General features: G+C 40.7%; 1 protein-coding gene across 3 annotated transcripts in view; it reads left to right on the top strand.

The window, feature by feature from the left end:
- The window catches only part of LOC113411444 (uncharacterized), a 71,497-nt gene that overhangs the window by 9,004 nt on the left and 41,024 nt on the right, over positions 1-21,469 (top strand). For all 3 annotated transcript variants that reach the window (XR_015745217.1, XM_087942443.1, XM_087942436.1), the window contains exons 5-16: positions 1,905-2,018; positions 5,261-5,455; positions 6,460-6,610; positions 9,220-9,368; positions 11,515-11,667; positions 12,350-12,451; positions 13,627-13,782; positions 15,342-15,457; positions 17,961-18,090; positions 18,205-18,408; positions 19,877-20,069; positions 20,895-21,022. Coding sequence is in view for 2 of the 3 variants with exons in the window: in XM_087942443.1 (XP_087798569.1) it covers positions 1,905-2,018; positions 5,261-5,455; positions 6,460-6,610; positions 9,220-9,368; positions 11,515-11,667; positions 12,350-12,451; positions 13,627-13,782; positions 15,342-15,457; positions 17,961-18,090; positions 18,205-18,408; positions 19,877-20,069; positions 20,895-21,022 (1,791 nt within the window). In the remaining variant the exon portion in view is untranslated. The remainder of the gene's footprint in view (positions 1-1,904; positions 2,019-5,260; positions 5,456-6,459; positions 6,611-9,219; positions 9,369-11,514; positions 11,668-12,349; positions 12,452-13,626; positions 13,783-15,341; positions 15,458-17,960; positions 18,091-18,204; positions 18,409-19,876; positions 20,070-20,894; positions 21,023-21,469) is intronic.

The following is a 21,469-nucleotide window of genomic DNA, read 5'->3' as shown; positions in this document are numbered from 1 at the left end:
CGGGGCGAACCATTGTAGGCCCAATAAGCTAGGCCGATCACGATCGATGACAGTCAGTGGTAGTGATGCGATACGGTTCTTGAATGAGACTTGGACTTGGCTGGAACCGACGACCGGGATTCTGTTGCCCTGGTAATCCTTGAGTATGATCCTCTGGGGGCTGAGGTCCTGTCGACGGATGGCCGGGATTAGCTGCTTGAAAGTTTTCCAGGAAACCATTGAGAGGGACAACCCCGAGTCGACTTCCATCATGCAAGGTTGGTTCTCGATGGCAACCTTCACTCGGATCTTCCTTGCGTCTAAGGATGTAGCGTGGCCGATGGTAATGGTTTGGTGTGCTTCTTCCCGTCTCGAGGAAGAGGCAGGTGCTTTATTTCTGTAGGAGTGGTTGTTCCATTGGTGGTTCGGGTGGTTCCGATTCGCGGTTTTGAATCCTGAAGACTGGCTGCAATTATTCTCCCTGCGCTTGGGACTGGACCCTCGCTTGCTTCTGCAGACCTTTGCAATGTGGCCTCTTTTTCCACAGGAACGGCAGAGTGCATCGAGGAATTTACACTCGGATCGTGGGCGGGTTGCCCCACAACCCGCATTGTCGCGGGAATCGTTGGGTTTGTTGGTCTCGTTCGGACCGGAGTCGGTTGACCTCTTCCTCATCACTTTCTGATGGGGATTCCAGGTCTTCATGATGCGCCGTTGTTGAGTGCCTCTCGGGGCGAGGCGAGGTGTCATTTGCGAGTTGACGGAGCGGTGCGTTGTTGCGGCGCATTCGAGCAGCCGACTTCCTGGTTGCTTCTGCTGCAGTAGTGTCTGCAATGGCATCAGCAAGATCGATGTCCCCTTTGGCCATGATCTTGCTTTGCACCGTCTGGTCATCTAATCCCAGAACTATGCGGTCTCGCAAAGCTTCTTCGAGGTTGGAAAACCCACAGAGGCCTCCCAAATTCCGGAGATCAGCGATGTAGTCTGCGAGACTTTCGCTTTTCCGTTGGTCCCTCTGGTAAAATTCATGTCTTCGAACAAGTGTGGGCACCGCGGGTGCATAGTGGGCCTTTAGGAGGGGAGCGAGGGTGTCCCAGTCCATTGATTTTACTTCAGCCAGTTTTGCGAGTGATTTTGCCATTTTAAACACGGCCGGCCCGCAATGGGTCAGGAATATTGCTCGTTTCTTGCCGGTTGTCGCGTCCTTTAAGTTATTGGTCTCCAAAAACATTTGGAACCGATCCATATATGAGTCCCAGTCTTCGTTTGCCGGGTCGAATGGAGCGGGTGGTATAGCACCGCTGGCCATGTTGCCTTCGTTGGTGCGTGTTCAGCCACGTGCTCTGCATGGCACTCTTTAGTGTTCAATCAGCTCTATCGTCTCTTGCATCCCACCTTCGTCGCCAGTATTATATTCTGGGCATGGGTGCAAGTAATTGAGACGAGTCAGTGACTTAGTGAACTTCAACTCTTTATTAAGAATCAGAACAAGAGAGAGCAAACTCTTGGATAGCAGTAGCCCTTTTATAGAGCTAGCTACTGACCTGTTAACCAATGGCCTGTGTCCACATGCTTAACTTTTGCCCAATGAAAAGATGTTAACTAATAGCCCATCAGGTTGCTCCGTGATGACCAATCCCAGTTCGCTATTCGTGGGCCAATCCAAAGTGCAGGATTTCAAGCCTGCTTAACATAATGTTAATAAGTTTTATTAAATGGTTTTTTGTTAGTTCATAACACTGAGTTTCTGCTTCTCTGAGTTTCTACTTTTCTTTTTTAGGAAAATATTCTGCCTTTTTAGTATATCCTAAAATATTTCATTTTCCTAGGAGAGGGGTGGGTTTTAACTTCCAACATGATGTATAGTTTTTCAGAAGCAAAACTGTAATTTTAATCTGAAAAAATCTCTTATTTTTTTTACAAAGTTTTTTATCGACAGGATCCCACAGTTAGTCCAAAGCAAATACTTACATATGCTAAGATGGAAAAGATTTTGTCAGCACAGTAGTGTTATTGAACAACTGTACCCTTTCTACCAGGTATGAAATTGCAAAGTTTGCACAGTTGTTAAATACAATGTAAAATGTTTATTTTCAAAGGAACTTAAATATGATTTAATGTTTGTTAAGTGCAGAGGCAAAGCTATCAAATTTTCCTTTAAGTTCAATTTAGTATGGGGAACTGGTATTTTCCTACGTAATGACTTAAAAAGCTGCTCATCTAAAATCATTGACTTCTTATTAACGTCTATTTCAGGGGTCAGGGAACTTTTTTACCTTTTACCCCCCAAAAAATTTATAAACGCCGACGTTACCCCCTTGATTTGAAAGGAAGGAAATCATACACTATTTGAATTCAAAATGTTATTGGAGCTGAAGCCACCTCGGCTCGCGTTGTTTTCTGAGCTCTGCACTGCGTCAGGTCCTTGTGTATGTAAACCAGTGGTCCCCAACCTTTTTGTGCCAGGGACCAGTTTCACTCAGAAACACTTTTTCAAGGACCGGGGGAAGAAAGAGTCCGAGTTTGGTGGTTTGCTTGCAGACGTTTCATTATCTGACTAGGTAACATCTGATGTTGTTACCTAGTCGGGTAATAAAACGCCTGCCAGCAAACCACCAAGTTCAGGGAACGCCAATGCCTCCTCATTGCAACCCTGAGCGACAGATAGTCCCTGCAGGACGGCTGAGAAGCCTCGCCTCTCGGCCCTGCCTTCATCAGCCCCATCCCTCAGGTGTCTCCCTCCCTCCCTCAGCCTCATCCCTCAGGTGTCTCCCTCCCTCCTCAGCCCCATCCCTCAGGTGTCTCCCTCCCTCCCTCAGCCCCATCCCTCAGGTGTCTCCCTCCCTCCCTCAGCCCCATCCCTCAGGTGTCTCCCCCCTCCTCAGCCCCATCCCTCAGGTGTCTGCCTCGCTCCTCTTTCAGTCACTCTCTCACTCCTCACCAGCCCAGGAAGAAACTGCTTCAAAGAAGCCGGCAGGGTGGCTTTTCCTGTCGGCGCAGCTTCCCCAAAGCGCCCGCTCATCCCCACCCTGCCGCCCACGGTTCAATCCTCTGTTCTGCCTGCCTGCCTTCGTTTCTGGTGGTTTCGAGCGCAGCTTCTCCGAAGCGCCCGTTCACCCCGCCCGCCCGCCCCGCCCCGCCGCCCGTGGTTCAATCCAGTGCTCTGTTCTGCCTGCCTGCCTTCATTTCTGGTGGTTTCGGATCCTCCGGCGCCCGTTCACCCCCCGCCCGCCCGGCCGCCCGCAGTTCAATCAGTGCTCCAGTTCTGCCTGCCTGCCTGCCTGCCTTGGTTTCTGGTAGTTTCGAGCAGCTTCGCTGAGAAAAAGAGGCGAATAGTTATTATTCTCAGCCGAAGCTGCTCCGAAACTACCAGAAACGAAGGCAGGCAGGCAGGCAGAACGAGCACTGGATTGAACCTGGATTGATTGGCGGCGGGGTGGGGGTAAAAGGCGCTTCGGAGGAGCTGCGCCGACAGGAAAAGCCACACACCCCCGGCTTCTTTGAAGCAGTTTCTTCCTGGGCTGGTGGAGGAGCGAGAGAGCGACTGAGAGAGGAATGAGGCGGGAGGAACCGAAGCTGCTGAGCCAGAGAGCAGGACAGGCTTCCGTTGCTTCCTCCCTCCCTTCTCTCATTTGTGTCCTTGATTCCCGATCCCAGCAGCATTCACCGAAGGCGAACAGAATGTCGGAAATGCCTGGGGTAATGAGAACGTCGCGCCCGTCCTCATTACCCCAGGATTTTCAGTTTTACCCCATTTGGGGTAATTTACCCCTGTTCCCCGACCACTGGTCTATTTCTATACGTGGAGACTTGTAGGGGAGTATTAAAGTATACCAACCAAAATAATTTCTATAGAATTATCTATATAATGTATAGAATCTATAAAATATAGAATGTATATCTGTAGGATAGATAATAACTATAGAAATAGTAATATGTGTATCTGTTCCATGTATAAATCTGCTCTAAAATCAGGAGTGCAATGGATCAATAATGGATTAACAATTTTGTTAGTTATGCCAGCCAATAGGAAGGATTGTTGAAGCTTCAGATGGTGCCAAAGAGATGAATTTAGTTTTAGAAATAATTGATCCCCAACAAATGTTATGCCTCTAGTTCTCTAGCCAAGACATTTTATAAGTAGGGGGGAGGTTCATAGCAATAGGCAAGCTTTTTGGCACTCTGAAGGAGATGTGGGGTTTAAAAATGTGAAAGCAAACAAACAAACAACTTCCCAAGGGTTTGGAAGGATATCTATGGGGTCTTCAAGGCATTCCTGAAAATAAAAATAATACTAGACTGGCACTTTGCTTTTATTTATGATTTTTTTAATGGCCCCTGCTAACATTTTGTAAGCTTCATTTTTTCATTTTTTTAAACTGAAGGGATCTTGTAAAAAAAAAAAAAGCCTTGTAGAAAAGGGAAATCTAGGATACTGTCATGAAAGAGTGCTTCATAATTAAATACATATAAATGTAAAATACATATAAGGAATTGCCAGCAGCTAAGGCCACCAGAAGCTAAAAGAAAGTGGAGGTAGTTAAACCAGAAGAGAGAGAGATAACTGTTGGGCAGAGAGAAGATAAGATAGAATATGACCCTGCAACCTTATGACAAACTTACGTTGTTTATTAAATAAGCAAGGAAGGAGAATTTTGATGAGGTATCTCTTTAAAGAAAAAACCAATTTTGATAGAATCATAGAACCATGGAATAGGAAGGGACACAAGGATTATCTAATCTAAATCTCTGTAAAGTTCAGGAAAAAAAATTAAATCATCCTTGGGAGTTAGATATACTGACAACCTTATACTGTCACCTTAGACAGAGTTACCATAAATAATTGTAAATACTCTGAGTAAATAAGAGATAGAATATAATCTTCCTTCTTTGTCTGGATACCACACTACTAGGGAAAAAACAGTAAGAAAGAAAGCAACTGGCTATATGTATGTGATAAATAAATAAACCTCAGTGTAATAATTCTTAAATTAAATATTAATTTAATATATATCAAATTAAATTAAATTGTGGATAAACTTAGTTTCTGGCAGCCATATTTTATAGTACATTCATGCATCTGCAAAAATAACACAAAAATTGTGCTACTTCTGACCAATCAACTTATTTTGCAAACACACCACAGATGCTGTTGGAATACACTTCAAGCAGCTGAAGGTATTGTATTGTTTGATAATGTGTTTGATGTTCTAGGTAGTTCGTTAATTCATCTCCCTGGGACAAGACAGCAGCTTCCATCTTTTTCCTCCTCTCTTTGTAGAAACAAGTAGCTCAAATTATGCAGGAGTATAATGATGCCATTCAAAGGGCTGCGAGACTCTCAAGTGTACGGGAGAGCTTTCTGACTGGAAAAGAAATTCCTATAAACCTGGTGACCCAGGAAGATTTGATGATCTACACACAATGGCTAATATGTCATTTGCATTCACTTAAGACCATCCATGCCTATCTCCAGGTAAGATAATGGCTTATCATGAAAGAGGCCATGAAGCACTATGGGGAAGCTGAGACCCAACTCACAATTAATATTCATACATTTCTGCTAAAGGCAGTAGGACACTCATATAGGTTGTGTTAAAATTCTGCCAATAGCCTTACAATATTAATGTAAAATGGCTGGACAAAGTCTGGGCCCCTTTGCCAACCCCCTCCCCAACATCTAGACCTTTGAGCATTAATTGGATTCCTTGAAAAGCAGCTCTTTTTTCAGATGCAAGTCACCAGAAGCAGACATAAAGCGTTCAATATTTATTCTATTATTAGATAGCAGTAGATAAAGAACTAAAGATTTGTAAACATTTCTACCGAGATTGCACTCTTACATGGACATTTTTCAAAGGAGTTGCCTGAAGAACTCAAACCATTGTAGGCTAAAGCATTTATTATGGTATAAATTTGATTGAGCATGAAAATGTGCACCATAAATTGATTGGACCTCAAGGAAATATGAGATTATCTTTCTCCTAATAGATAGGGAGTCTGGAGCTCTCCAGACATTGCTGAACTGCAGTTTCTAATATCTTACAATAAGAATGAATTTAATAACTAGATGAGAAAGTGAAGTCAGGGTCCATTCTTATTGCTCTACTTGGACTAGTATATAAAACATGCAACATCCTTTCTGTAGGAAATTGGATTTTATAATAATATTTCTTTTATTAATAACAAGATTCAACCTACATTTTCTGAGATAAACAGTCTCATAGAGGTGTTTGTATCTTCAACCAATATAAAAAAGAAGAAATAACCTTAGTTGAACAGCATATTTCAAAATCTCCTAGATAGGATTCCGTAAATTGTATATCTTTACAAAGACTGGAAATCTCAGTCCATTTCCCATAAAACAACAGTTTCTATCATTCTTTGGGGAGAAATATAAAAGTAACTATTAATTAAATTTGTATTATCTTCTGCTTTAAATACATATAATGAATATAAAACATGTGCTCAAATCTACAGGTACTCCAACATTTGCCTATCTCTCACAGGAGAGAGGTAGCTATTGACAGACATCCATTTCAAGGTGATGGAGATAAAGCTTCTGGAAAAATGGATTTTTTGTCTTTCAGGATACAGGTCTCTATCCATCCTAGCACTTTAGACATAGAGGGTAAGGAATAATGAATGATTTCTGTATAATTTGAGAACCACAGTCTCGAAGGCTCTGAGGACTCTAAAAATTAGCTGAGAAACTGAACATGGGTCTCTCTCTCTCTCTCTCTCTCCTCAGTGTTTGTATATGAAGTAATTGTTTTGGCCTAACAGCTATGCAGTAGGGGGTGTAGTTGCTAAACAGATCTAGATGTCTTCCTGAATTTTCTAGAGAGAACATGTTTTTCAGTCTTTCCATGTTTCTCAAAATTAGAGTAGGAAGATTGGAAAAATACTGATTTAAGGTAAGGTGAGGTGAGGTGAGGTGAGATAAGATGATGAGAAGATAAGATATTCTGTTGCCTGCTTTCAAGAGAAATATTTTTATCTACCCAAACACATACATAACACGCACATACACATGCTATATACATACATATAAATATATACTATTTATATTTAGTATTTTCTCAGGATATAGTATCCTCTGTGATGATAAGGCTGGGCTAGGAGAGAGAATGACTCAACCCAAATTATTGAGGAGAACTTTGAACCTAGATCTCCGCAGTCCCATTCTTAGGTTTACTGCTACTTTAGGGTGTTGTCCTTGACTTACCACAAATCAGACTTATGATTGTAATGGGCAGCCTACTGTATGGTTGTAAATTAAGGTCTGCCAGTATGATTATACCAACATTGCAATTACTTCTTAGATTGAATTAACAAAGATGAACAAATATGTGCACATTCTACCTTTAGGCTGAATCCAGGGTCATTTCAGGATTCTGGCCATATGATTCTGTAGTCTATTCAGTTCATATCTGGCTATAATTTCAAAGGAAAATAGGCTTTTATGGAGCTAGAAGGATAATTTAAATGATTAGTTTCTCTGTTGTTTACTTTCAGGAACAAGTTATCCCAATCCATTTATTTTGGAGATATTAAATAAAGTCTACAACTTCATCTGCTGCACAGCATAGATTTAAATTGGATAGATTAAATGAGAAGATGATTAAGTAAAACACTAAAAGCAAGGACTGTGTGAAGTGCAGAGTAGGAAAACGGATGGCTTTATTCATGCCAAGCCATCAAGCAACAAATGAGATTACCTACAGTTCTACGTACCCGGGTGAACCTTATTGAACTTTAGCAAGTTGTTGCACAGTAATTAAAATACTTGTATCAATAAATGTATAAGCAAAGGACATCTGTGCAGGGAACATAATTATATTTGGGGTTTAAAACATACCTTGAAAATGTCTCTCAGTAGAAACTGCATTAGGCTCACGTTTGGGCTGCTAAACTACAAATAGAACTTAGTGTTCTGACCATAAACAGTTTCCCCCTCCTATAGGACCCTCTCTCATTTTGGGGCCCAGATGAAAATGATGTTTTTTGCTCACTTATTTTGGTCTTGTATGACGTACAACAATTCATGTAATAACTATTCAAAGTTACAACAGCACTGGAAAAAGTGACTTATAGCTTTTTTTCACACTTATGGCTGTTGCAGCGTCCCCATGGCCACATGATCAAAATTCGGATGTTTGGCAACTGGCATGTATTTATGGCGGTTGCAATGTCCTGAGGTCATGCGATCACCTTTTGTGAGTTAATGGGGAAGCCAGGGTCACTTAACAACCATCTTACTAACTTAACAGCTGCAGTGATTCACTTAACAACTGTGGCAAGAAAGGTCGTAAAATGGGGGAAAACTCACTTAACAAATGTCTAAGCAACAGAATTTTTTTGGACTCAATTGTAGTCATAAGTTAAGGACTCCCTGTATTTATTTTCCTTTTTTTCTTCTTCTGATTTTTATCGGTGTACATCATCAGGGGTCACAGATTGTGAGAGGAGCAGTTTACAAATCTTTTAAACTAGCAAGCAAGCAAATTGTCTGAGAAATACTCAGTCTGGGACACTTCTGCCTTCTCCCTGATGTATGTGCCCAGGCATAGAGAATTCTCTCCACCACAAACTACAAGCGGGGGGGGGGGAGGGGCGGGCAGCTGCTGGGGCTGAGGCCTTTTGGTATCACCCGACTTTAGGACTGTCCTCCCCAAAATGCTTGCCTGGCCCATCTCTGTGTTTTTTTCAACACAAGATGAGGGCTGATCCCAGAACTCCAATCGTTGCCATTTTAAAACTTGCATGTTCTGAGATGCTGTGACTTTGTTTTATTTGCCTTTTTATTTGTTTTTATTATAAATAAATTTTTATTTATTTGTTCAACTTAGAACTGACTTTAATAGTGTACAGTTCAAACCCTAACAAGGAAATAAAGATGGAAAGGACATTATGTAACAGGGAGAAACACGCAGCCAGCCCAAACAAGAAATGCTCATAAAAGCTAACAGCCGTTGTTTATTTTAAGATTTTATACACCTGGGGTGGTTTTTATGTCAGCAAATTGAAAATCTTGCAACCTAACTGTACTCTATGCCTTTTTAAAGATCCCACTAGACAGAAAAGACGAACAATTTTGAGAAGATGTGTCAACATGCAAAATGAGCCATGAAAGTTTAGGTCGCCAAATAGTATGAGGTTTGGAGGTGTGTGATTGTCTTGAGAGTCAGGAGGATCTAACATTTCTTGTATTCTTCCATTAATTTTGCTTTCTCAAAGGAACCGTTGCAAGGAGTGCACTTCCCCAACACACTGCCGACATTGGCCAACTGAAACCACAGCTCAAACTTCTGCTTTCTCAACTGGATATTAATTATGATGTAGAGAATCTGAGACATTCTGCAAATGAGATGGAACTTTTTTCCATGGTAATAAAAATCCTGTTTTTTTAATTTCTTGTATATTGATGAAATGCAGTTATGTTTATAGTTTTTAGCCTGGTATGTAACTTTAAAAAATTCTGAGTTAGTGTAAATTAGATCCCATCACCCAACTCAGTCCTGTCAAACTGGTAGCTTGCAGGCCAGATGCGTCACGTCCAGGCCATGCCCACCCCAGCTCTGCAAAGGTAAAAAAAGTGATACATCATGATACATCACATGATGCGATCAAGTTCAACACCTGTGATCTAACTATTTAATGCACTTATCAGACAGCTATATTTGCAATTCTACAGACACAAAGTAAAAAGTAAATTTTCCTACAGGTTGCACTCAGTTTTGGTGAGTTAATAGATACTTCTGTGCAGGGGTGGGATTCAGAAATCCCAGCAACCGGTTCGTTGCCCAGTTGTTGGGTGGGTGTGGCCTACCGGAACTTCCTGTTTCTGGCTTCCGGTGGGCCTCCAGAGCCCAGAGGAGGGTGTTTTTGCACTCCCGAGGATCCTGGGCTTCTGGGAGGGAGAAAACAGCCTCCCCTGGGCTCTGGAGGCCCACTGGAAGCCGGAAACAGGCCCATTTTGCAACTTCTGGTTTTTCCAAGAGGGCCATTTTTTGCCCTTCCAAGAGTCCAGAGGCCTCCCCTGGGCTTCTGGGAAGGTAAAAACAGCCTCCCCTGGGCTCTGGAGGCCCACCAGAAGCTGGAAACAGGCCCGTTTTGCAACTTCTAGTTTTTCCGGGAAAGCCGTTGTTTGCCCTTCCAAGGGTCTGGAGGCCTCCGCAGGCCTCTGGGAGAGCGAAAACAGTCTCCCCGGGCTCTGGAGGCCCTCCGGAAGCCAGAAACAGGCCTGTTTTCAGATTTCTGGAAGGCCCATTTTTCCCCCTCCCAGAGCCTCCTTGCTGACCCTGCACTTGCCTCCATCAAAAATGGGCTGTGTGGAAGCTCCTGGGAGGGGAGGGGTAGGCGGCACTAGCCAGTCAGTTGAAGTACCGGTTTGGCAAACCAGATGTAACTTTAACATCCGGTTCGCTCGAACCAGTCCAAACCAGTAGAATCCCATCCCTGCTTCTATGTTGTTTTTCTTGGCAAAAATATAAAAGTGGTTTATCACTGTTTTCTTTTGAAATCCCATTTGCTACCAGGCACAATGATGCCAAAATGACAAAACATGTGTTTCAATCTCATGATTCAGGCCCTACCACCTATGTACTTGCATGTGGTCTTGTGATGCAAACAAAAAGGGGCAAAATTTGCATTGTAACTTGGTGATGCTTGTTCCACAGTTGCAGAAACTTCTGTCTAGAATATTTCTCACTTTCCTGGTTTATGAATTTTCTAATTCTAATTCTTCCAAATACTGTATTAACCATGCCCAGTCCATTTAGATCCTGAATGAGGCAAGATCAGCCAGGGGCTGCTATCTTCTGAGACATTCCATGTTTTTAAACACAGCAGAATTTGTTGACATGCCGCCTAATTTGAACATCTTTCTTAATAGAATTAATCTGGGCTGAAATATTTTTGGAACATAATTCCTCTTTCCATATGTGTACATTGCGTGCATAGAGCATATGTACAATATATGCATGAATGGACAATTGATTTGTCTAAAAATAAACTACAAAATTATATAATTCAAAGTCTTTTAGAATGTTATATAGGAAATGAAAGTTTGAATCCAACCTATTAAAAGTATTTTGTACAATGGGATAAAACATATTGGGAGATACAGCAAGGAGATACCTACCACCTTTAACATAGCCAGGTGACAGGTATCTTTTTACAGCTTAGTAACTTAACTTCATATAATCAGTAAACAATTATGTATCTTGTACAATGCAGGTTTGGATTTCCCCCCCTGAAAGCTTATAGTTAAAAAACAACAATCCAAACTATTATTTATTTTAACATCAACAAAGAATATAATAATCCTATCAATCTTCCCTTCCCTTCCCTTCTGTTAGGTAAAAGTAAATTTGGTTTAAACCAGACTTCAGTGAACTCAACCTTTTCCTTCTTTATAATTTTTTTGTATTGAGTAAGTGGATTCTGTCCTAGTACTGATGGAACATTAATTCAGTGTAAAGCAATGTTATTTTTCTAGCTTTATCAGCATGATCTCCCCAACATCCTCAGGTCAAACATAAATTTAGGAGCATTTTCAATAAACAGCAAACAATGAGAACATTTCCTGATTATGATGCTGGAACCCCTGGATCAGAAAAATTTGGCATGATGAGCTGCAACATGACTTTGAAAAAGAGAGCAAATTGGACCTCTTTTATAAAGGTAAAAACTAAATTTCAACTTCAAGCTACGCAAGCAGCTCTCTGAGCTTTTTAATTTTCAAATTCTCAATAGCTAACTGCTATATAATCATCCCGGGTGAAGCTGAAATTAAATATATTTAAGAAGACAGATTATGTGTCTTGTGTGCGTGGAAAACCATGCAAGAGCATCACTTTATATATTATGCTTCTATATACTAAACTTAGAAGATGCTTCACATATAAGTGATTAGGGTGCTCTTTGAAGATAGAATTATATTGTGGACTGGGCAGATGCGTTTTTCTTCCACAGCATTGACTGCACAGTATTCTGGAGGGTGTGTGTGTCCTTGGTGCTCTCTTGCACTTGGTGATTTTCTTGCAGAGGTTTCGTTACCAAATTAACATCACCGGTGCACTGATAATGTTACCTAGTTTGGTAATGAAATCTATGCAAGAAAACCACCAGTGCACCAAGTGCATTGATAATGTTATCTAGTTTGGTAATGAAACCTCTGCAAGGAAACCACCAAGTTCAGAAAGCACTAAGGGCCCTATAGTTCAACACTGAGCTACAAATACTCTCTTCTCCCAGCACAATATTTTTTTCTACATATACAAAATTGTTAATCCTCAACAACTACTAGATTAGTAAAATCAATTTTCTGTATTTTACTTTGGATATCTACATCTACGTCTGACAGATTAAGCCTCAACAAGATCCATGGCAACAAAAACTATTGATAAAACTAAAACAGTGGAAAAAGGTAGATGAACAATTACAGATTCAATCAAAATTGTTACAGGTAAACAGAAACTTTTTTTATTTTAGATTTACAGGTGGGCGTGTAACATCTTAGAATATTAATGACATTCTCAAATTCATTGCTATAGGCATAGTAATATTACATGATAATTTCACTTCAAACAATTTTAGAAGTTTTGGGGTGTTAAGACAATATGTAAAATCACTAATGGAGGGAAGGGAGTCTTGTTTATTCTACAAAACCATGGAACTTCCTTTCCACATTTTCTAACAGGTTTCCCATAATATAGTTCTCCTGGATTTTCACATTATTTTGACATTCCTATAACCTTAGTTTTGACTTACAACCAATCTATTAGTTCAATCTAACTCCCACCAATTTTGATAGTTGATGACTGATGTTTATCACAGATTTCAATAAACATACAGGATACTGGGTAATTCTACTTTGTTGGAGCTGTTTCCTGTGTAGTCCATCTCTCTGTTCAATGATCTTATCAATATTCATTTTGACAGGCGGCTCAAAACTGGATGCAGTATTATTAATACATGAATGTGGTGAACAGTGAGTGCCTTTCAATTTAGTTCTAAAAGGCTCTGCACATAATCAGAGAAGAAATATATCAGCTTTCCTACCTGAGATAACTTACTCAGATGGGAGAAAATGGGGGAGGTAGAATAGAAGGGGCTGCAAAAAGAAAAAAAGGGGAGGGTGGTAGAAAAAGAATAAAAAGAGAAATTCTCCCACAGATTCTGTCCCAGCAATATACTCTCCAAGTAATATCTAACACATCATTCCCAATGCCCAGGAAAAGCCTCCTCATTTCTGCCCCAAGCAAATATGTGGAAGTGATTACATATTAAATATTATGAATGTTAATAGTGTATAATGGTAATATATTATTACATATAATAATCTAATAATAATCAATCACATATAAATATTGTAAATGTAATATTATACATGTTAGATATTTGCAGTTTCCATAGTATAGTTTTTATGAATATCATACTTTCCATTTTCCTAACTAGAAATATTTCACTTGCAAACATGTTTCCCGCTAGGAGAGCTGGAAAATTCATGAACAAAATGCTTTACAACAGTCACTGTTAGAAAGGAACCAACCAAACTGATACTACTAGCCTCAAGATCTTTGTTCTTTGGATTGTACAGTTTGTTTTCCTAAATTGAAGTTTGTGGTTGTGACAAACTAGGCTTCCAATCTGGAGTACGTGATGGAGGCTCTCCAGGAGCAAGGGGTAGCCATGCTAGAACCACCACCAATGACATCTGCCTTTATGACTTCTTTCCATTCAAAACATTACAGTCAGATCTGGGAAAAGCTGTATCGCAATCCAGAATTCTATCAGGTAATAACAGAGACTGTATCTGACAGTTCTTTCTAGGCAGCAAATAAAACAAATGCATTTTGGCAAAAGATTTGTATAATCTGAAGAAAAACCAGAGTATGGGATTTTTTTACAGAGACTTTGTTCTTGTGGATCAACAGAGATCAAAACTCTTGTCCATGTCCGTTTTATGATGCCTTATGACATCTGATCTCCCCAATCATTTCTAAATATAAGGGCCATATAGATCAATTTTATGTTTGTTATTGTTTAAGGCAGGGTCCCCAACCACCGGTCCGCGGACCGGTACTGGTCCGCTGGAACAACTCCTACCGGGCGCGGCTTGCTGGGCGCCGCCATCTTTTTCATGAAAAAGTGCTTCCGGTGAGCTTTTCCGGTAGAAAGCTCACCGGAAGCACATTTCATAAAAAAGATGGCGGCGCAAGCTTCGTGAGCTTTTCGGGTAGAAAGCCATTTCTACCGGAAAAGCTCACGAAGCGATGCCGCCATCTTTTTGATGAAAACATGCTTCTGGTGAGGTCACCGGAAGCACTTTTTCATCAAAAAGATGGCGGCGCCCAGCTGATGCCGGTACCGGGCAGGCGCCCAGCTGATGCCGGTACCGGGCCGCGGCGTCAAAAAGGTTGGGGATCACTGGTTTAAGGGATACTAACCCTACACTCACATATCAAGTAGCCAGTTCATTTAATGACTGTTCAAAAATACAATGGCACTGAAAAAAAGGAATTATGACCATTTTTCACACTTATGACCGTTGTAGCATCCCCATGGTCACCTGATTGAAATTCAGATGCTTGACAACTGACACATATTTATGATGGTTGCCATGTCCCGGGGTCACATTACACAACTGTGCAAAACTTTTAATGAGATATCCTGCTTTATTGTCCTGTTATTTTCCCCCTTCCCCATTAACTAATAGCGAAAGCACTTAGACCCAGTGGTGGGACTCAAATTGTTTTACCACTAGTTCAGTGGACGTGGCTTGGTGGGCGTGCTTTGGTGCGCAGCTTTCCCCACACCAGCTGAGACCTGCAGCGCCAATCAGTTGAGAGGATAAAGAAGAGAAAAGCGCAAAGGCGGGTGGGAGGGTCGATCCTACGCTTTTCTCTTCTCTCTCCTCTCAGCTGATTTTTTTCCTCCTCTCAGCTAATCGTCGGAGGCTTTTTTTACTACCGGTTCAGCTGAACCGGTCTGAAAGGGTAGCATACCACCACTGCTTAGACTTATATACCGCTTCACAGTGCTTTACAGCCCTCTCTAATTGGTTTACAGAGTCAGCATATTCCCCCCCAACAATTTGGGTCCTCAATGGATGTATTAAATGGATGTATTAAACTATTTCCCTTTTTCCCTTTTTATTGTAAAGGCTGCTCAAAAACCATAATAAAGATATTTGATTTGCCTTTTGGCTGTTTTCATTTTCCTAAGTCATATGTTATGTAAACAAAAGATTGAGGAAAAGGATTTACAGGTCCACGTGTTCATAATTTCATATTTATATAACACTGAAAAATAAAGGTGCGTGTATCCATTTGACCGTCACATGTAATCAACAGGGACAGCAAACAAATGACACAAATAACAATCTTATTATGGCAATTGATGAAAAAAGCATGGAAAATGTCAACTTTAAAGGGGGTTCTGCTTTTTCAGGAAAGAGGAAACATGGAAGGTAAAAACTATTACTTATTGTGTTTGTGTTGAGATTGTACACACACGTGCACACATACACAAAGACAGCTTTTTAATACATAATACTGTATATATAGCAAGAGAGAGTGATTAATATGTATGTAATGCATCACTTAGTAAACTGGAAGTTTTGTGATTTTCCCTTTCCCCTTAGACATTTCGTTAATGAATAAATAATAGAGCTTTGCAAGAGTTCTAAAACAATGTGAGAAAAGTGGATGGAAGTGCATTGGGGCATGAACATAGCACTTTTATGCTTCAATTTAAAATAGCTGCAGGTTTACTTTATCATTGCACAATTGCTCTCTGAAGCTACTACTTGATTTTGAGAAAATGCAAGGCTGATACCACCTGGGCTATCCAACAATCTGTCTGATTCATCTTTCTTTCATTTAACATCTGGCCCAGTATTCAAAAGCTGATAATCTAAAGACAGGCATCAATAAATAGATCTCCTTCACATGTTCCTGGTACAATTTTCTGACCCATCTGCCTTGCTCCTATAAAGGAATGCTGTGCAGGCAGTGAAGTCCCTCACCATCCTCCATACTGTACATAATAATGGGACACTAATATAAGAGAATATTTGTAGCTCAGGACAGAATTGGGGGGTCTTTGTTGCTCTCTGAGCTTGGTGGTTTTCTTACAGACATTTCATTACCAAACTAGGTAACATCATCAGTCCCAGTGCTAATGGGGTTCCAGTTCTTCCCTTGGGGGATGCTTCAAGCTAAACTTCTACCTACTTTTCTTCCCCAATTATCCCATGATAGATGTATGAGTACGGAATTTAGGTAGATTTGTCCACTTTGTTCTCTTCTCCTTTGATCTCCCAAAGGAAAGATCAAATTATAACGTACTATAGCCGTGATGGCGAACCTATGGCATGCGTGCCACAGGTGGCACGCAGAGCCATTTGTGCCAGCACGCGAGCTGCAGGCAAACTTACCTCACTGTGCATGTGCTTGCTTCACAGCTGATTTTTGACCAGTTTGAGGCCTTTTTCGGCCTCCCAAAGGCTTGAGGAAGGCTTCTGCAAGCTTTGTAGGCCAAAAACTAGGCCCATTTCATCACTTCTAGTATTTTCAGAAAAACAGGAAGTGACGAAACGGGTCTAGTTTTCGGCCTACAAAACTTGCAGAAGCCTTCCTCAAGTCTTTGGGAGGCCAAAAAAGGCCTCAAACCGGCTAAAAATCAGCTGTGAGGTGCAGTGCAGGTAAGGAGGCAGTGGGGGTAGGAGGGTGGGTGGGTGGGTGGATTGTACGCGCATGTGTAGGGGAAATGGAGGGGCGCGCGCATTGCCTTCTGGGTGCTGGCACACGAGCGTGAGCGTGCAAGCGCACACACAATTTTTGGCATGGGAGCCCAAAAAGGTTAGCCACCACTGTACTATAGGAAAGATCAAAGTATACTAGCATATACTATTCTATTTTCTCACTAACTCATTCATTCTTGAATTTCTTTGTTCATCCAAGTCCACAATTAGTTCTTCAGCAGTATTAAGGGTCCAAGTAATTGTCAGGCAGGAAGAGAAATGTATGATTAAAGATATGATGCAGGAAGTAATGGGACAGAGATAGTCCTTGATTTACGACTGTTTGCTTAATTACTATTCTAAGTTATGATGGACTCAAAAAATTAATGTACAACCCATCAAAGGTATGTCTACCACATTCTCTCTCTCTCTCTCTCTCTCTCACACACACACACACACACACACACCAGTCATGTGATCAGATTTATGACAACCAATCTGCATTTATGACTAGTTGCAGGATCCAATGGTCACATCTTGTAACTTTTTGGCCATTTTCCGGCAAAAATTCAAAAAACTATTGGATAAGCAGGATTTGAACTTACAACCATATAATTCATTTACTGACCATGGTGACCCATTGAAAAATATTTGTAAAAACAGTCATAAAATTGAATCCGATCATGTGGTGATCCAATTTAAAATTGCAATGATTTATGACCAAAATCCCTAATTCAATTGGGGTCATAAATTGAGGATAATATATATAAAGGGTATAATAGAATGCATAATGTATAATGTTGATACAAACAGTATAGCACGGTTATAAAATTGAAGCTTAATACAAAATGAAGAAAATTTATAATAAAACTATTTAAAAAAACCATTTCATATCATATGCTGTAAATATAAAAGCTGAAGGTGGTGTTTCTTGACTTGTACTCCTTAACTCTGGCTGGCATTGTCAGATATAGCAAACTTTCCCCAAGCGTAAAGGATAATGGCATTTATATGGTTTTTCATAAGTTCTCCTTATCTTAATCTGATTGCATCAGAATCCATCCATTCTAATTCTTGTTCTAATACAGAGGCATCTATATAAGTGAATTCGGTAGGAAATTTACTTCTAGGAAGGAAATATAAAGAGATTATTAAATTTAGATATAACAGAAAATCTGTCTGAGCTACAGTAATATGATTTAATTTCTCTTTCTTGGAAAAAAAATAGCGAATTGACTGCCTCAGAGTTGCTAGGTTTAGATGAAGACCTGGAAGCTCCCAGCAAAGACCTTTCCACAAGAAAAGGTGGATACTTGTCTGTCCTTTATTTACGCCACTTGAGAATCAGAGAATTACAGGTAATACAAAAACAGAAACAGGGCCATATAAAAGCCTGAGGTGGTGTATTTTTGCCAGTTGGTATTGTTATCATCATACTCATCATTGTTTAATCCCAATGACATTGATACCAGATAATTTGTTTGGGAATCCTCAACTATTTCCGATCCATTGAAAGAACTCTGACCATCAGCACCTCAGGTCTTGCCTCGCGCAGCGGACATTTGATCTCCACTGCAGAAGATGCCAGCTGGGTGAATGCAGCCAAAGGAGGCACTGGCGCCTTTGGAGGTCTCGGCTCACACTCTTACATGCATTACACTCCAGCTGACTATAAGGTGAGGCTTTGGTCACATTAGAATAGAGTTCCCTAACCTTTCTGGCTTTATGGACCAATGGAGGGGAAGGGGAGAGGGGATAGTTCTATGTGAGCAGTGGGTGTGTGCATGCGCAGGTCCATTTGCATGAGCATCAATCATGCGTGCCTGCTGCTGGCACAAATGGGAGTATGCCTGCAGGCGCACGCATGGGTGCTACTCATGCAAGGCGTGATGGGTGCATGCACTTGCCCACCATTTCTGCAGCCCGGTTCCAAATGGCTCAAGGTCTGGTAGTGGGTTTGGGAACCTGGTATTAGAGAATATTTTGATAGTCATAGATCTTTAAAAATAAAACATTAGGCTCAGTATATTGTTTTTAGGGAAATTCCCAGTACATTTGCAAGAGGAAATGGACTGAGTTCTAGTTACAGCAATGTTTAGACAAAGTAATAAAGTCTAAACCTAAAGTCCAAGACCACCTAAATTATGTAGGGTTTCACTGGGTGTTTTATTTTTGACCCAAAGCTTAAACTTCTTATCTGTCAGAATGCAAGTTCAAAAATAGAAGCAATAAACCAGTGCATGAAGGAAGGGAAAAAAACCCCCACCTTCCAGTTCTCTGACCTGCACAGAATATTAGTCATGCAAGGTTATTTGAGGAAGGTTTACTAATGGGCTTAATTCTGTAACCCTAAGTATTCTGATCAGCCAAGTATCAGATACAGGTAGTTCTTGATTTACAACCACAATTGAGACTGGAACATCTGTTGCTAAGTGATGCAGTCCTTAAGTGGCAGGTGATTTTATGTCCCTTTTTGCTGTGGTTGTTAAGCGAATCACTGGGATAATTAAATGAATCACATGGTCGCTAAGTGAATCCTGCTTCCCCTCTTCAATATTCCTTGTTGGAAACCCCCTGTGATTGTTGTAAATAGTAATCATACTGCAACAGTTGAAAGTGTGAGAAGTGGTCATAAGACATGTTGTTGTTACTTTGAATGGCCATTAAACAAATGGTCATAAGACAAGGACTGTATGCTAAAACTAAGTTCACACATCCCAATAATCCATAATCATGGTTTGTTGAACAAGACTTAGTGGTTTTGTTCATACATGGTGCTAAGCCATAAATCTTGGTTTACAAACTAAATTAGCATACATTGCATTAAGCTCAGTTCAAACAAACCACATCCTATCTGAGGGGAACTTCAGCTCTTGCTAGAAAAACAGAGGAAAAAAACCTAATCAGAGCTTTAAAGTATTTCAATATGTGCTTGTGTGAATAGATATCAGTTTGTCTCTTCTAGCTACAACTTGGGTGAATGGATAAGGAATAAGAGATTCCTTAAATGTAAAAAGTGATGGATTATGGATCAGAGGAGGTCCCAGTGGGAAAGAAATGGGTAAAAACCTCTGAAGTGCACAGCTGTTAATGGATTTGGTGGTCAACTGTAATGTTTTATTTTCAACATCTATGGCTCCACAGGTCCACAGTGTGCAGTTCATGGAGTTTGCTGAGGTGGAGAACCATGATGATTTTTACACTGTTGAAGAGGCATACATTCATACGCAGGATCAGAGAGGGGCTTTTGTAATGTATGATGTGGCCCTCCAAGACCTGAAAGAGACAGAGAAGCAACTTTTGCTTGTGGCAAGCCAGTACATTGAGGTAGAAAAAGGTAAGGCCTTTATACAAACTTGGCCCTGAAATATCTGATATTACCAACGGGTGTGATTCAAATTTCTTAACAACCGGTTCGGTGGGTGGGCCCTAATTTGTGGGTGTGGCTTGGTGATCACGTGACTGGCTGGGCATGGTTTGTATGTAAATATTGTAAATGTTTATGTAAATATTGAATTTTTTTATTAAAAAAGAACAACTTTTACCCAAAATGAGGCAAAGCAACTCAAAGATTGAGTTGCTTGCAGAATCACAGAGTGACTTGCAGATCTACCTTTCTGCAATCTGCTGCCTGAGTCTGCACTGAAAAATAGAAGCTTCAATCCTAAGGAAGGTTCAGCTTTGCTCTCAGGCCAGTGGTGCAAATTGCCGGTTCTCCGAACTGTGCAGAATTGTAACAACCGGTTCTATAGAACTGGTCCGAACCGGTACAATCCCACCCCGATTACCAATGGTTGAGGGATAGAAACTTTCACAAAAAGCAGCCACCCCCCCCCCCAAACAGGAATTACTTAGTAAACTAATAATAGAACCAAAGGTAGTTGTTTTGAAGTAATCGTTGGAGAAGTTGCTCCAGAGGTACTGATTGCTTGAAAGTTTAACCTTACTGGTTATTTGGGGTTACTGTTTATTTTGTAATGCAGCTGTGATTATAGTAAGTGTACCTATATTGATAACATTCAGTTCAATTCTGTGAAGCAAGAAAATCTTGATAACGGGAGGAAATTCGCTGTGTATGTTATCATTAACTGCAAGTGTTTGTGACTGCTTGAATTTGTTATTGCTGGGTTGAAGTCTTTTGTGTTATCCTTTTCTTTCTGAGGCCAGAAAGCAGGCTCGGATTCCTCTAGCAACAGCTACTCGAGGCTGGCACAAACATCAGTGGATCGATCGGCAGTGTTGCTTGACCTTTGGACTTGGGAAGCAGATTTCTTAAAAAATAAGTGGCAGGTATACATATTCACGTTTCATTAATCCTCTAAGAAATCAAGACAGAGGTGGTATTCAGCAGGTTCTGGCCAGTTCTGGAGAACCGGCAGCGGAAATTTTGAGTAGTTTGGAGAACTGGTGGTAACCTTCCCCCTGGAGTGGGGTGGGAATGGAGATTTTACAGTATCCTTCCCCTGCCATGCCCACCAAGACATGTGCATCTGCACTCCGCCAATACCTCTGATTTAACTGAGCTACCTATTGTTCTGAACATATTTATTTTGATTTTTGAAATAATAGGTGGAGTAGAGAATCTCATTGAGAAATGTACATGTGGCACACACAGAAGCATTTATTTCCAACTGAAAGATTTACTTTATTAGCAGATGAAAGCAAAAACAAACTAAAACAAAACGAAGGAAAGATAAACATGTCTTGCTTATTGTTTTGGCTATGCTTGAAATATAT

Source organism: Notechis scutatus, chromosome 1 (assembly GCF_049901735.1).
Source record: "Notechis scutatus isolate UNSWTSFEM ecotype Mainland chromosome 1, rNotScu1.2, whole genome shotgun sequence".
NCBI lineage: Eukaryota > Metazoa > Chordata > Lepidosauria > Squamata > Elapidae > Notechis > Notechis scutatus.
Note: the sequence above shows the minus strand (reverse complement) of the source record. Positions and strands in the feature narration are given on the sequence as shown.